Here is a 12,494-nt window from a genome sequence, read left to right on the forward strand (position 1 = left end):
CGCATTCTATTACATACATCTACTGTTTTGAGTTAGCCCATTCTAACCTTCCCCCGTTTCACACAATCCCAGCTTCTGGGATCCCTGGATCTCTGGCTTGACCTGGAGGGAAAGTCAGATTCCAGTGTCTAGTGATGTAGAATTTCAGAGGAAGGGAACGGGCTAATCTAAGCAGCCAGGTAATGACAAAGAGGAAAGTCAAAGCCTTAAAAAAAATACGGTTTAGTTTTAGCATTTCCCTGGCATCCTTCAACAAGAGCAATACTACAGTACATAGAACTGTTGTAAAAAAATTTTAAACCTGATGAAGTTTTACATATAACAGAGGCAAAAAATATACTCTGGTACATCTGTTATAAAGATGAGAAAACTGAAGCAAAACTGATAGTTTTCCTTTTGACTTGTACAAATGCACTGGTTCAAATATCCCTGTGACCTTGACAACTAGTCAATACACACTATAGACTTGTACCCATTTGCTATAATACTAGCAACTCATTTTCCTAAAACTACAAACCACAGAAACACTGTCACGGAAACTATGTATTGTTCAAACCATGTAGGCCAATATTTTTATCAAGCCAACCACCCTGAGGTGAAGGCATTTATATATTCTGTTATCAGTGCTACAGCCATCAGATCTCCTTATGTAACATTTCATTACCATGTACCACCCCTCTTAGGTTATATTCTTTTTTTGTCACATACCCCTCCATGAATGAAGAGCGGAAGTGCTTCTTCGTAGAGAGTTTATTACATTACACTCTCCCTGTGTATTCACAGCAATATTGTCTGGATCAATAGAAACAGCAAAGAACAAGCTTTCTACTTGTTTAGTCTGTCAGTGTTTTAAATCAGAACTCTCAGTGGTGGCTTAAAGAGGAACATATAACTTGACCTAATTTTTCTGAAGGATTGCCCCGAAAAATAAATAGGGCTTGGTAGACCAAGTCTGTAATTCAAAGAAATAAACTAAGAAGTAAAAGAGTTTCTCTCTTTGTATTATTGTATACAAATATGTTCTGTAAATAATTAAACACACGATCCAGAGAAATAGTTGAAATTATAACATGAAGTTATGTTGTAAAGCAAAACAGAAGTTGTAGGTGGCAAAGCAAATCCAATGCTTTTCTGAGTTTGGCTTCAGGAAAGAGAACCCCATCCAATTTTCTAATTGTTAATAAAAGGGAGTAGGGGGGCATTCATTAATTGATCAAAACATCATAATTTGAAAATGCATGACATGAAACCAGATTTGGGGGAAATTAGTCTATACCAGATAAATACCATATATAATATCTCCCTATATTATTCCTAAGCTAATTCTGCTCACAAAAAGAATTAGTGTTATCCCATCGTTACTAGCACATCTCAAGGCTATTTCATTAGCAAGTCAACAGTACTTCCCCAGGATTTCCTTAGACTGAACACTATGTAAAAACTACAGGCTTTATTTGCAGGTAAGCGGGTTAAAAGGAAGGCACTTTTGAAGCATGAAATTCAAACACTTAAGAGTGGAACTCTCATTTTAGTAATTTAATTAGAAAGAAAAATTAATTCCTTCTTTTTCATTCCTTCCATAAATATTCATGAGTACCTATATGTCCCAGGCAATGATCAGAACTGAGTAAATTACAGTAAACAAAACTGACAAGTTCTATACTGTCTTAATTCTTGTATTATTCTAGGCAAATTAGATGATAAACAAACACATACATGAGTTCATTACAAATGGTAATGCTGTAAAGAAAATAAAACTGAAAAATCATACAGCGATACAGTAGGCATAAATAAGTACAATTGGGAAATAAGATAGTGATGGAGAGGGTTCACACCACTGAACAGAATGACCAGAGGAGGTCATTCTGAATGTTGACATTTTAGTCGAGACTTGAATGATAGGAATGTGAATATCCTAAGGAAAAGCATTACAGGCAGATGAAACAGCAAGTAGAAAGACCTCAAGGCAAGAGCAAAGTGGTTGAAGGACAAGGAAACCAGTGCAGCTGGTGTGTGATTAAAAAAAGACAAGTAGCCGATGAGATGGAAAGGTATGTGGTACCAGACCATTAGCCCTCAGAGGTGCTGTGAGAAGTCTGGGTTGTATTCTCAAGGTGAGTGAAAGTCACTGGGAGATTTTAAGCAAAATAATGACATGGTCAGGCTGATATTTTAGCAGAGAACTTCAACGATTATGTGGAATACGGATTTGGGAGAGAAAGCAGAAGTTCACAGAAACCAGTTAGGAACATCTTACATAGTCCAGGAGAGAGATGGACAATTCAAACCAGTTAATCAGTTTCTCCTGAACAGGTGTTTGTTCATTAGAAACTCCCTGTAACGGAAGGGGTTTTATATACTGCGCAGTGACAACTAAAAGCAGCGCTCTGGATCTCTAAGTGTGGATTAGTGAATCAAAATGGAGGAAGAACCTATTTCTTCAAAGCCTGTATTGCCCTACTACATTTCTAATGAAAAGAAATTGCAAAAGAAATAAATTCTGGAAGGACAAACAGCGAGACAACTCACCATTTTTGGCTTTGCAAGACCTGTTGTCCGGCTGCACCAGGTAGCCCTCCACACAGCTGCAGGCATAGGATCCACGTGTGTTTGTGCAGGTCTGGCTGCAGGTTCCATAAATAGCACATTCATCTTGATCTAAAAGGAAAATTGGCATCATTCCTAAGCAGATTTATTGTTGGGCATTATTTTTTCTCCCTGAAGAAAACATTTTTTTCCCAAACTTTGGAAATAGATTATTTTTTTTTTAAAAAATGAGTGAAAGAGCCAATTCCAGTATGTCTTTTTGAAATCACACTAATGGAACATAAAATTCATTGTTGTTTAACAGTTACAGAGATGCAAGATCAAATTTAACATCAAATCTTTTACTTTGAAAGAGAATGTGTTGACATTTTTAATAGCAGGCTAAAAGTCCTTGGATATTTGTGCAAAGGTATAAAATGTCCTCCAATGAATGTTTGCTGAATAGTTCCAGTGTTTATGACACTTTTTCACTATTTTAACAAAGAATTAATCTGGCAACATGATTTTCAAGAAGAAATTAAATACGAGTTTTGAACTAAGCTACACAAACCACTCTCTCTAAATCACAAGGAGGAAACTATTAGGTACTTGTTGAAAAGATAAAATTTATCTTAATTTTTATTTTATATCTATGGTTATCCTTCTATTCCTTCCTTCCTCTCCCAATATTTCCTTCCTCCAGCATTTTGCTCAAATCTCTGTAAACAGCAGGTACTTAATGATTCTTAACCAACCAGGAAAATTAAAAAAAAAATCTGTCAGCTAATAATTTAGACAAATGTCTACTCAGTCCGTCGTGTTTACCAAGCACTATACTAATCCCTGAAGAAACCAAAATTGATAAAACATGGTTTCAATTTCTAAGTGAAACAAGTCTAGTGAAATAGAATTTCATTTCTATGCATTTCCTTTTAACAGAGGCATAGTGTAGTTTTGATAGAAACATAGACAAGTAAATGAACCTGCTGGATGAAGGGAGAAGGTCAAGTGAAGGCTGCATATTGAGCTCAGCTTAAAGGACAATTTAGACTTCTTCAAACTAAATAAAAAGGGATCCAATAGAAAGAAGCATTCCAGCTAAACACAACAGCATGTGAAAAGCCATCAGGATGATACGGTAGGGATTTCAGAAGCGTCAGGAGTCAAGTGGAGTAAGGGTGTGTAGAGGAAGTGGTAACAGATGATAATGGGAAAACAGCTTTGGCACTGGATAATGAAGTTATTTGTATGCTAAACTAAAGTGCTGTATGTGATATGTGGGCACTGGGAAAGCATTAATTAGATGAGCTTTATGATCAACTTTGTATTTAAAATTAAAGCCTTATGAAAAATGGATTGGTAAAGGTAGAGAACAGATTCTGGAAAATTACTTATGTGCTAATTTCATATAAGAAATTATATTCTGAAATCAAACTTTTGAACTAAGACAGTGGCATTGGAATGGAGAAGAGGGAATGGACTCAAATGTTTAAGAAATAGAATAGACAACATATGAAAACTGGATATGATGGAAGTGAATGGTGGTCCAATTTTATAAGAAGTATGGACTTGAATGGAGATACTAGGGGAGGAGATAATGAGTTTGATTTGGACGTTAAATTTAAGGTGTCTGTAGAGCATCCTTGAGTAAGCTTCTAATAAGCAGTTAGATGGGACCAGTAATACAGGCTGAGATCTGTCTTGGAGTATTTAGGATAGCACATGGGTAACAGTTTAAATAGTAGCATATGGATAACAGATTTAAAAAAAAAAAATAGTAGAGGCTTAGATCCCACAGAGAGAAAGGGAAAGCAAGAAAAGCTTAGCTAGAGCAAAATACTGCAGGATACCAGCGTGTAAACGGCAGGCAAGAAAGAGGAATCCAGGAGCCTCCTTTGAAGGACACTTCATGAGAAGCCTAAAGAAAGGAGTTAAGAAAGAGGAGCTTTTCAAGGATATCAGAGTGTTATATGCAATGAAGAAATCCAGTGAGATAAAGATTGAAATTACCATTTGGATATGGCAGGTAGGACACCTGTAGGGACCCTGGTGCAGTGAAGGGGAAAGGGAATACTGCTGCAAATGCAAGACAGATCTTCACTGGAACATGCTTTTGTTTCATGGAGTCTCTAAATGGGATAGGATAAACTTTGGCCTATTCACAGAGTTTGGTCATTGGAGCTTGGGGATACTGAATTCGAAGAAAATATGGGACACCTGGAACAATTTTTGAGGGAGAAGTTGAGGGAAAATGACAGAAAAAAAGGAGAAGCTAACAAGACGGCCCACGGCTATGATGTTAAGTGGATTAAACTGCTTGGGTATAATAAGAATATTCTTCAGTCTTTGTCCTCAGTTTCTGGCATGAGGTTCCTAACCTTGTAATTTTCTGAGCTAAAGGAACACCTTTTGTTATTTATAATGAGCCCCTGTGAAATATACTAGAGTCTATGCTAATGAGGTGACTCAGGGTGGGGCCACTAGATAATCTCAGAATGGGGCTGGTCACCAAAAAGACCAAACACATGGTTAGAGAGTAGGAAGTCTCAGTCCCACCTTCTGACCCCCCAGCTAAGAAAGGCGTTTACTAAGGAAAAGCAAAGAGATTGCTAAGTAGTCACCCATGCCTTTGTATGGTATTAATTTGCATTTTTCTCAGATTTCTTTAGCTTTATGTAATAGCCTGCACTCAAGGATGGCTTGTTTGAATTAAGTAGCCTCGGGGATAGAAAGAATAGTATTTGGAGAGAAGTCTACAGTGATAATGTGAAATAAAATCTGAGCAGGTAAGACCAGCCCTTAGTGGCAGAAATGATGATTCTCATCTATTTTCACCAATTTTTTCAACTTTAATATTGCTTGCTATTTAGTTTTTCTGATATGATTATGCTATCCAGGAAAACAATACAATTAATTATTTCTTTTCTGTTTTCTTAGTCAGAATGCACTGCTGTGAAATTGATTTAACTCCACAAAACTGGTCACAAAGAAAATAGGCATGTTGTCACTTGTCATGCTGCCTTCTTTCTCCCTTTAAGGACAGAGAATATCCTGGAAATACCTTTGGGAAGGCATAAGTGATGTTCAGACCTGGCCATCTAGGAGTGCAGAGAAAGTAGAAAAAGAAAAAAGCTCCTCATCTACTGGGGAACTTCGATAATGACCACTGTGTAACTCCTTACTAATGTTCAACAGAAGAAAGTGACTGTGATGATTTTTTTGGATTTAAATGAGAGACTCAGGAGAAAGAGACCCATGCATAAGGAGCTGAAAACCCTGACTCCTAGAGGAGTGAGGCACAGCAAAAGAGTGAGAAGGACACAGGGTAAGCATATTGGCTGACTTTGTGTGAAGGGAAGGTGGTGTTTAGAACTTGAAACTGTATGCGTGTCCAGAGGTACTGGTTATATCCAGCTGACTTTTGTCATTATAAGCAGTCTGGTGTTACCAGATCTTCTGATTTTTTTCAGAAAGTCTGAATTTTTTGTGTGCAATCTTCTGATTTTTAAATGTTGGCATAAAAATGATGTCAGTCAAATATACCCTTATGGTCAGATGATGCAGCCTTTGGGTCTGATAAACATCTGAAAAACATACATTTTTTTTTATAACACTCATATTATACAGAAAATGAAAAAAAGAACAAACTAAAACTTTAAGCCCCAAAGTACATTATAAAGCAATGAGCCTCCTCAGGATAAGAATAAGTGGGCTCCAGAGATCTGTGTTTTACTCCCAAGTCTATTCTGAAAAAAAGATGTGCAAACTTAAGTCATTTAACCTTGCAGTCTCACTGTTCTCACTTTTGTCATTAGAATTTTGAAAAATATTCTCTCTGAGGATTTTTTCAACTTGGAGATTCTGTTTTAAGGTAAAAGTGATAATAATAAAGCAAAGCTTTAAAGTAATCAGCAAAGCACTCATTTCTTCAGAAAGTATTCTGTTTGTTAGTGCTGGTAATGCACATGTTCCTCAACTTTAACATAGATTCTATATTTGATGTATCCTATATATAGATTCTAAATATCATATAAAATAATGTATTATTTATATTGTGACTGTATCAGATTTATACAATCTGCTATACCCACAATATATATACACACAAATACATATATATATTTGCAGTCAAGAGAATGGAGAAGTGACCTAAAATAGTTCAGTGTGGCAGAGTAGTATCATTTCAGAGAGTAAACATCTGCTGCAGAGTATTCACAAAAGCAAAAATTAAGACATTAAAAATAAATGAATATTTTATGTTTATCATTATTGCTATTACTCAAATACCAATTACCAGAATTATCAATGCAAAAGTTGTAAAGAACATTACATGATTAGTATTAAGCTAACTTCGTTAATAACAAATGTCTATTACACTGCAGCTATGTAACAGGCATAAAACATTTAAGTTAAAACAATCAAATCCAAAGTTCTAACCAAGCGATTAACCAAAACATGTTCCATTGTTGATGTGCCCCATGTTTGACATCATTGCAATATGAATTGAAAATTGACTTGTATAAATGCTTATCTGTAATGTTTGTGTATGTGGTTTTGGTTGGAGTGACAACTTTTAAATCTCAAGAAACAAACAAAAAAGTTAACATGAACGTCTTAATTGGGAACACATGGTAGGTACTTGAAAATATTTTATTAACTTTCTTGTAACTAAGCCTCTGTTAAAAAAGAAAAAATAGAATTACATGTCATACTTACCTTTACAGCTTCTTCCATCCTCTTTTATTTCAAATCCATCCTCACAGTAACATATTGTACTATTTCTGACCATTGCACATTTATACTGACAATTCAACTGCTGGCAATTGGGTAACAGTTCTGTGGAGGAAAAACGAAGGTATTAGCTCTATACAAGTGTGCACACATGTATATTGCTTAAATTTAAATGTTTTTATTTACTTAGTACATAACCTAATAATGTAGGTTCGATTGGTTTCCTAGAAAGTTTCTATGATTGGTTGACAGAACAAATAATATCTAGTCCCTCTAAAACATGTTGGTTTACATTTGTTTGAAGTATTGTTAATAAAATTTCAGATCAATCTGTTTAGTCTTTCACTTTTTAGCTTATTAGGTGTGTTCAAAGTCACAAATCCTTTCAAGTTCTGGTAAATTAAATTATTTCAAGAGGAAAAATGTCAACTCATTGGTTGATTTCACCATTTATGCCTTTTCTACCTGACACATTAATTGATTTTCTATCTTTTGAAGGCTTGTTTTGATTTATCAATCCATGTATATCTTTCATAGCAATCAATGTGAATATATGCCATTTCAATAATTTATCTTTCATTGATGGCAACATATTAGACAAATACTGGACATAATATATTTCATTATACCTGAACTCCTTCGGAACAAATACATCACTGAAGCTAAAGTTAGCAAACCCTCAGAGCAAATTACAGTTCAATATGATAAATGCATGAAACAGATGAAGTGACAGAAGCACATTCATTGCCCAAATAATTTCTAACAGGAATATGATTTGCTAAACTAGAAAAATACATGGATAGAACGTGTAACTGATTTTGCCGTCTGAAAATAGGGATACTAATGGGTTGCAACAATTCCACCTCCTGGGGAGAAAAATAAGGGTTTTAAAGATTAAGGTTAAATGATTCAAAAAACTGGTATTTGCCAAGTTTAACTGGTGCTTCAGAAATATTATATATTTTAATAAAAATATATGAAAAGTCCAATGTGGAAAATAGAACATTCCAAGCTGACAATTTGGTATTTTACTAAAAATTACTTATCTACAGTATTTGCTTAGCCCAATTACTTTTCAACCCCTTCACGCAACTATTTTATTTTTCTCTTCTTAAAACTCTGAATTTCCTTCCTAATGGCCACTCACAGATGATGATCCTGCTTCCTACTTCCCTGAAAAAGCTGAAGCAATCAAGAGATTTTTTTTTCCCACAAATTTATGCTTCCCATTTACACACCTCTGCATATCCTTGTCCTTCTTGCTTTTCAAACTTGGTTTAACTCATAATTAAAGCTCCAACCCCAGTTCCTGTGCACAAACTGCATTTCCTTTCACCTACTCAAGGCTATCTTCAGTATTTCTCTACTTCCTCCCATAATCATTTTTAAAAAATGTATATTATATCAAACTAGACCCCCATCTCTTTTTGTCAGTTAAGCTTCACTGGAACACAGTCATGGCCATCTGTTTACTCATTGCCTATGGCAGCTTTTATACTATAAGCACAACCCAACTAGTTGCCTCATTTAATTAGTTGACTGGTTGCCCCACAAAGCCGAACATTCCTACCATAGCCCTTTACAGAATGCTTTCTGACCCCTATACTAGCTCATTCTCAGTATCAAACATGCTCTGATTTTTCCTCAGATTAAAAAACAAAAAGCCTTGATCTCACCTTTCCTACTACTCACTGTTGCCCAATTTCTTTGTTCCTATTTATAACAAAATTTACAACATAATCCTTACAGATTCTCTCTTCCTCTGTTTCTGTCTTAAGCCCACTCCATCAAGCTTTCACTTGTACTGCTCCAGAAACTGCTCACATACAGGTCTCCAATGACCTGGATGCTGAGAAGTGCAAAAAGGCCTTTTCTCCAACATCATCTTACTCGACCCATCAGCAGCCCCTGACACAGTTAACTACTTCTTGATATACAGTCATCAGTTTGCTTCCAGAGCTCCAGATTTCTAGTTTTCCTCCTATTTCACAGCTTGCTTTGCACAGTTTCACATTTTCTTGTCAACGTCTTATGCCTGAAATGCCCCAGGGTAGAAACCTGGTCTTTTTCTCTTATCTATCAATACGCTACTAGTAAACTCATCAATACCATAGCTTCCCCACTAACTAGAACATAACTACAGTCCCATAACTTGAGAGCAAGGTGTGCCCTCTTCAACTTCTAATGTTCACTGCTCTGATTACAATCGATACTTTGTATTCCATCTCTTACTCTTTGAAAAATCTGGAACAATTTCTGCTTCCTTGATGAATTCAAACAATATACAAATCAACTATCTGATTTATATGTTTGGAATTGGGGTCAATGCTAATCATATGCTAATAGAAATGTTAATATTTATATAATGTGCAAAGACCAGTCATTTGGTCTATAAAAATATATTATTAACTTAAAAATACGGAATACAATTTTTTTTAGGAATTATGATGTTTTTGCTTTGTATGGTAGTTATTTACATTTTGGTTCCTGCCACCAGTATCTATAGCTACAAATTATGAAACTAATATATATTATAATAATAATAATATATTTCAGTGTGGCAGAGTAGCATCATCTCAGAGAGTAAACATTTGCTGTATAATATAAACATTAGGTTCATAATGTATTATGAATATATTATAAATATAATATATATAATGAATATATTAGGAACTAATATATATATTAGTCAAACATGCATGTATTATTGTAATTTAAAGTTTTCAGATAAGGAAACTGATGTTTGATAACTAACTTAAAATTATACAGTAAATATATGATGGAGATGGCATTCAAAACTCCAAAACGAGGTCAGGCTGCCTACAAACAAAGCCTATTTTCTTTTCTTTTCTTTTTTTTAATGTTCTTTTGTTTTGTTTTTTAAACTTTTTTTTATTGAGTTATAGTCATTTTACAATGTTGTGTCAAATTCCAGTGTAGAGCACAATTTTTCAGTTATACATGAACATACATATATTCATTATCACATTTTTTCCCCACTGTGAGCTACCACAAGATCTTGTATATATTTCCCTATGCTATACAGTATAATCTTGTTTATCTATTCTACATTTTGAAATCCCAGTCTGTCCCTTCCCACCCCTCACCCCCTTGGCAACCACAAGTTTCTATTCTATGTCTATGAGTCTGTTTCTGTAAACAAAGCCTATTTTCTTAAAAACGCCTCTATTCCCACTGTACTGTCTGGTGATGGCTGAAACCATGATGTATTTTTTTTTTCATTCTTGGTTCAGTAGTGTGCTATAGACACAAGCATGTTTCATAGTTTTTATAGGATGAATGAACCAATAAATCAATAAAATAGCTTAACTCTAAGATGAGGATTAACACTCTCAGGTGTCATTTTTAGTCCATTAAATTAAACTAGGTCCTAAATATAGTTCACTTACATCTTTAACTTAGGTAACTGAATCGTCAAATCTTGTTTGATTATGGTGGAATCAGTCCAAAATTGCCTTTACTAAATATACTTCTTTAGTTCAACATTGATTGAACACCTAGTCAATGCTAAGCACTCTGTCGGGGTTCCACAGATGCAAAACTGCTTTAGACAAATTAACGAATTACACCATGAGTGTGGAAGTGGGTAGGGAGCACAAAAATGTAAACAAAAGCTATAATTCATAGCAGAAAACACAGACACTAAATAAAAATGCAAGTGACATTATCTGGAAAGAGAAGAATCCATCCAGAGGCTGGAAATGGAGGTGGGTATCTGGAAAAAAGTTGTGAAAGTTTAATTTAAGCTAAAATTTAAAAGATAAGAAGAATTCAGGAGACAAAATTTATAAGCATGCATTCCAGATAAAGCAGACAACATGGAAAATAAATTTTCAGGTAAAAGCAGATTAATTCTCAGATTAAGTAGAATTTTCTGTATTGATAATGGAAGTCATTGCTGGTTACAGAGGACAGAAGTGACATACTCTGACTTGCATTGTTTGAAAGTGGCTAGCAACAAGGTACAAGATGAGTGAAAGACAGTGAAGAAAGAAAAGCTATCTAAAGGGCTAGAAATTAGGACAATGGATACTCAGATGAGCGGATGGCCAAAAACTTGGTGAAAACATAACAACACTGAGTTAACAGTGCCAATAAAATAAATTAAGAGTAATAGAAGGACTGGAAGTTTAGGGAGAAATATTAAGTTCGCCTTGACTTTTTAAAGTGTGGATAAGAAAATGGCCAGGAGGGAGGTGAGAATTTGAATCTATTTAAGAAGAAAAATCTGGACTAAAGATACAGGTTTGGAAGTTCACAAAGGTATAGTTGGTAATTAGAGCCCAAAGAGACAATCATCCCTTACCAAAAATACTTATGATATAAATCAAACTCAGAGAAATTTTTACATGTGAAAGGCAAGAAGAAGAAGAGGTATCAACAAAGAAAACTGAGATATAATTAAATATACAGATGAAAAACCTAGAAAGCTTCCCAAAATCTAAAGAAAAAAAAGTTCATAGAAATAATCAGAGCAATACATGTTAAATCTCCCTAGGAATTTACTCAGATAAAGCCTAAAACATGCCCTGGGTTTCCTAATAGGATCAATTAAGACCTTTAAAAAGGGATTCAGTGGAGCAGAGGGGATACAGATAATAAACTGTAGTAAGGGGGTGGGGCAGAAAGAGGAAGAAAGAAAGGTTTCTCACAGAACAGACAAAGATGCTATAGGATGAAGAGAAGGAAGATTGGGATATGGCCTAATTTATTTCATCTGTGCCTTAGGGAAGGCATATTAATTTAGTTCTTTACATGCACTGTTTTTCCACTTAATCCCTATAGCCCAACTCCTTTTCCTTGTCTCGATCTGAAGCAGAAAATCCATGGTCTTTTGTTTCTTTCTTTCTGCTCTCTCCAATCTTCAAACCCTTGGAGTACGAAACATGATGCATGCTAAAAGGTTACCAAGATGAGGGTAATGATGGGAAAAACTGAAGAGAAATAAGAAAAAAATGGGTAAAAATAATTATGAAAGACCAGATCTCACTCATGGTTTTGTGTAGTATGTAGGTGTCTAGTGGTTGAAAATAGCAAAAGAGACCAGGGCAACTTCGCTTTTAGTCTAGTGAATTTATCCTGTATGAGACCTTGTGTGTGTGCAGAGAGCTGACAGGGAGACAACTAAACAGTATATGATAACAAAAGGAATGGTAAATACTGATTCTTCTAACAAAACACGAACTAAGAAGAGCTAACAATATGAAAAACTAAAA

General features: G+C 35.0%; 1 protein-coding gene across 1 annotated transcript in view; it reads right to left on the reverse strand.

The window, feature by feature from the left end:
- The window catches only part of LRP1B (LDL receptor related protein 1B), a 1,597,029-nt gene that overhangs the window by 860,886 nt on the left and 723,649 nt on the right, over positions 1-12,494 (reverse strand). The window contains exons 4-5 of the mRNA XM_074363587.1: positions 7,243-7,362; positions 2,530-2,658 (exon numbers count right to left, since the gene is read on the reverse strand). Coding sequence (XP_074219688.1) covers positions 2,530-2,658; positions 7,243-7,362 — 249 coding nt within the window. The remainder of the gene's footprint in view (positions 1-2,529; positions 2,659-7,242; positions 7,363-12,494) is intronic.

This window comes from Camelus bactrianus, chromosome 5 (genome assembly GCF_048773025.1).
Source record: "Camelus bactrianus isolate YW-2024 breed Bactrian camel chromosome 5, ASM4877302v1, whole genome shotgun sequence".
Classification (NCBI taxonomy): Eukaryota; Metazoa; Chordata; class Mammalia; order Artiodactyla; family Camelidae; genus Camelus; species Camelus bactrianus.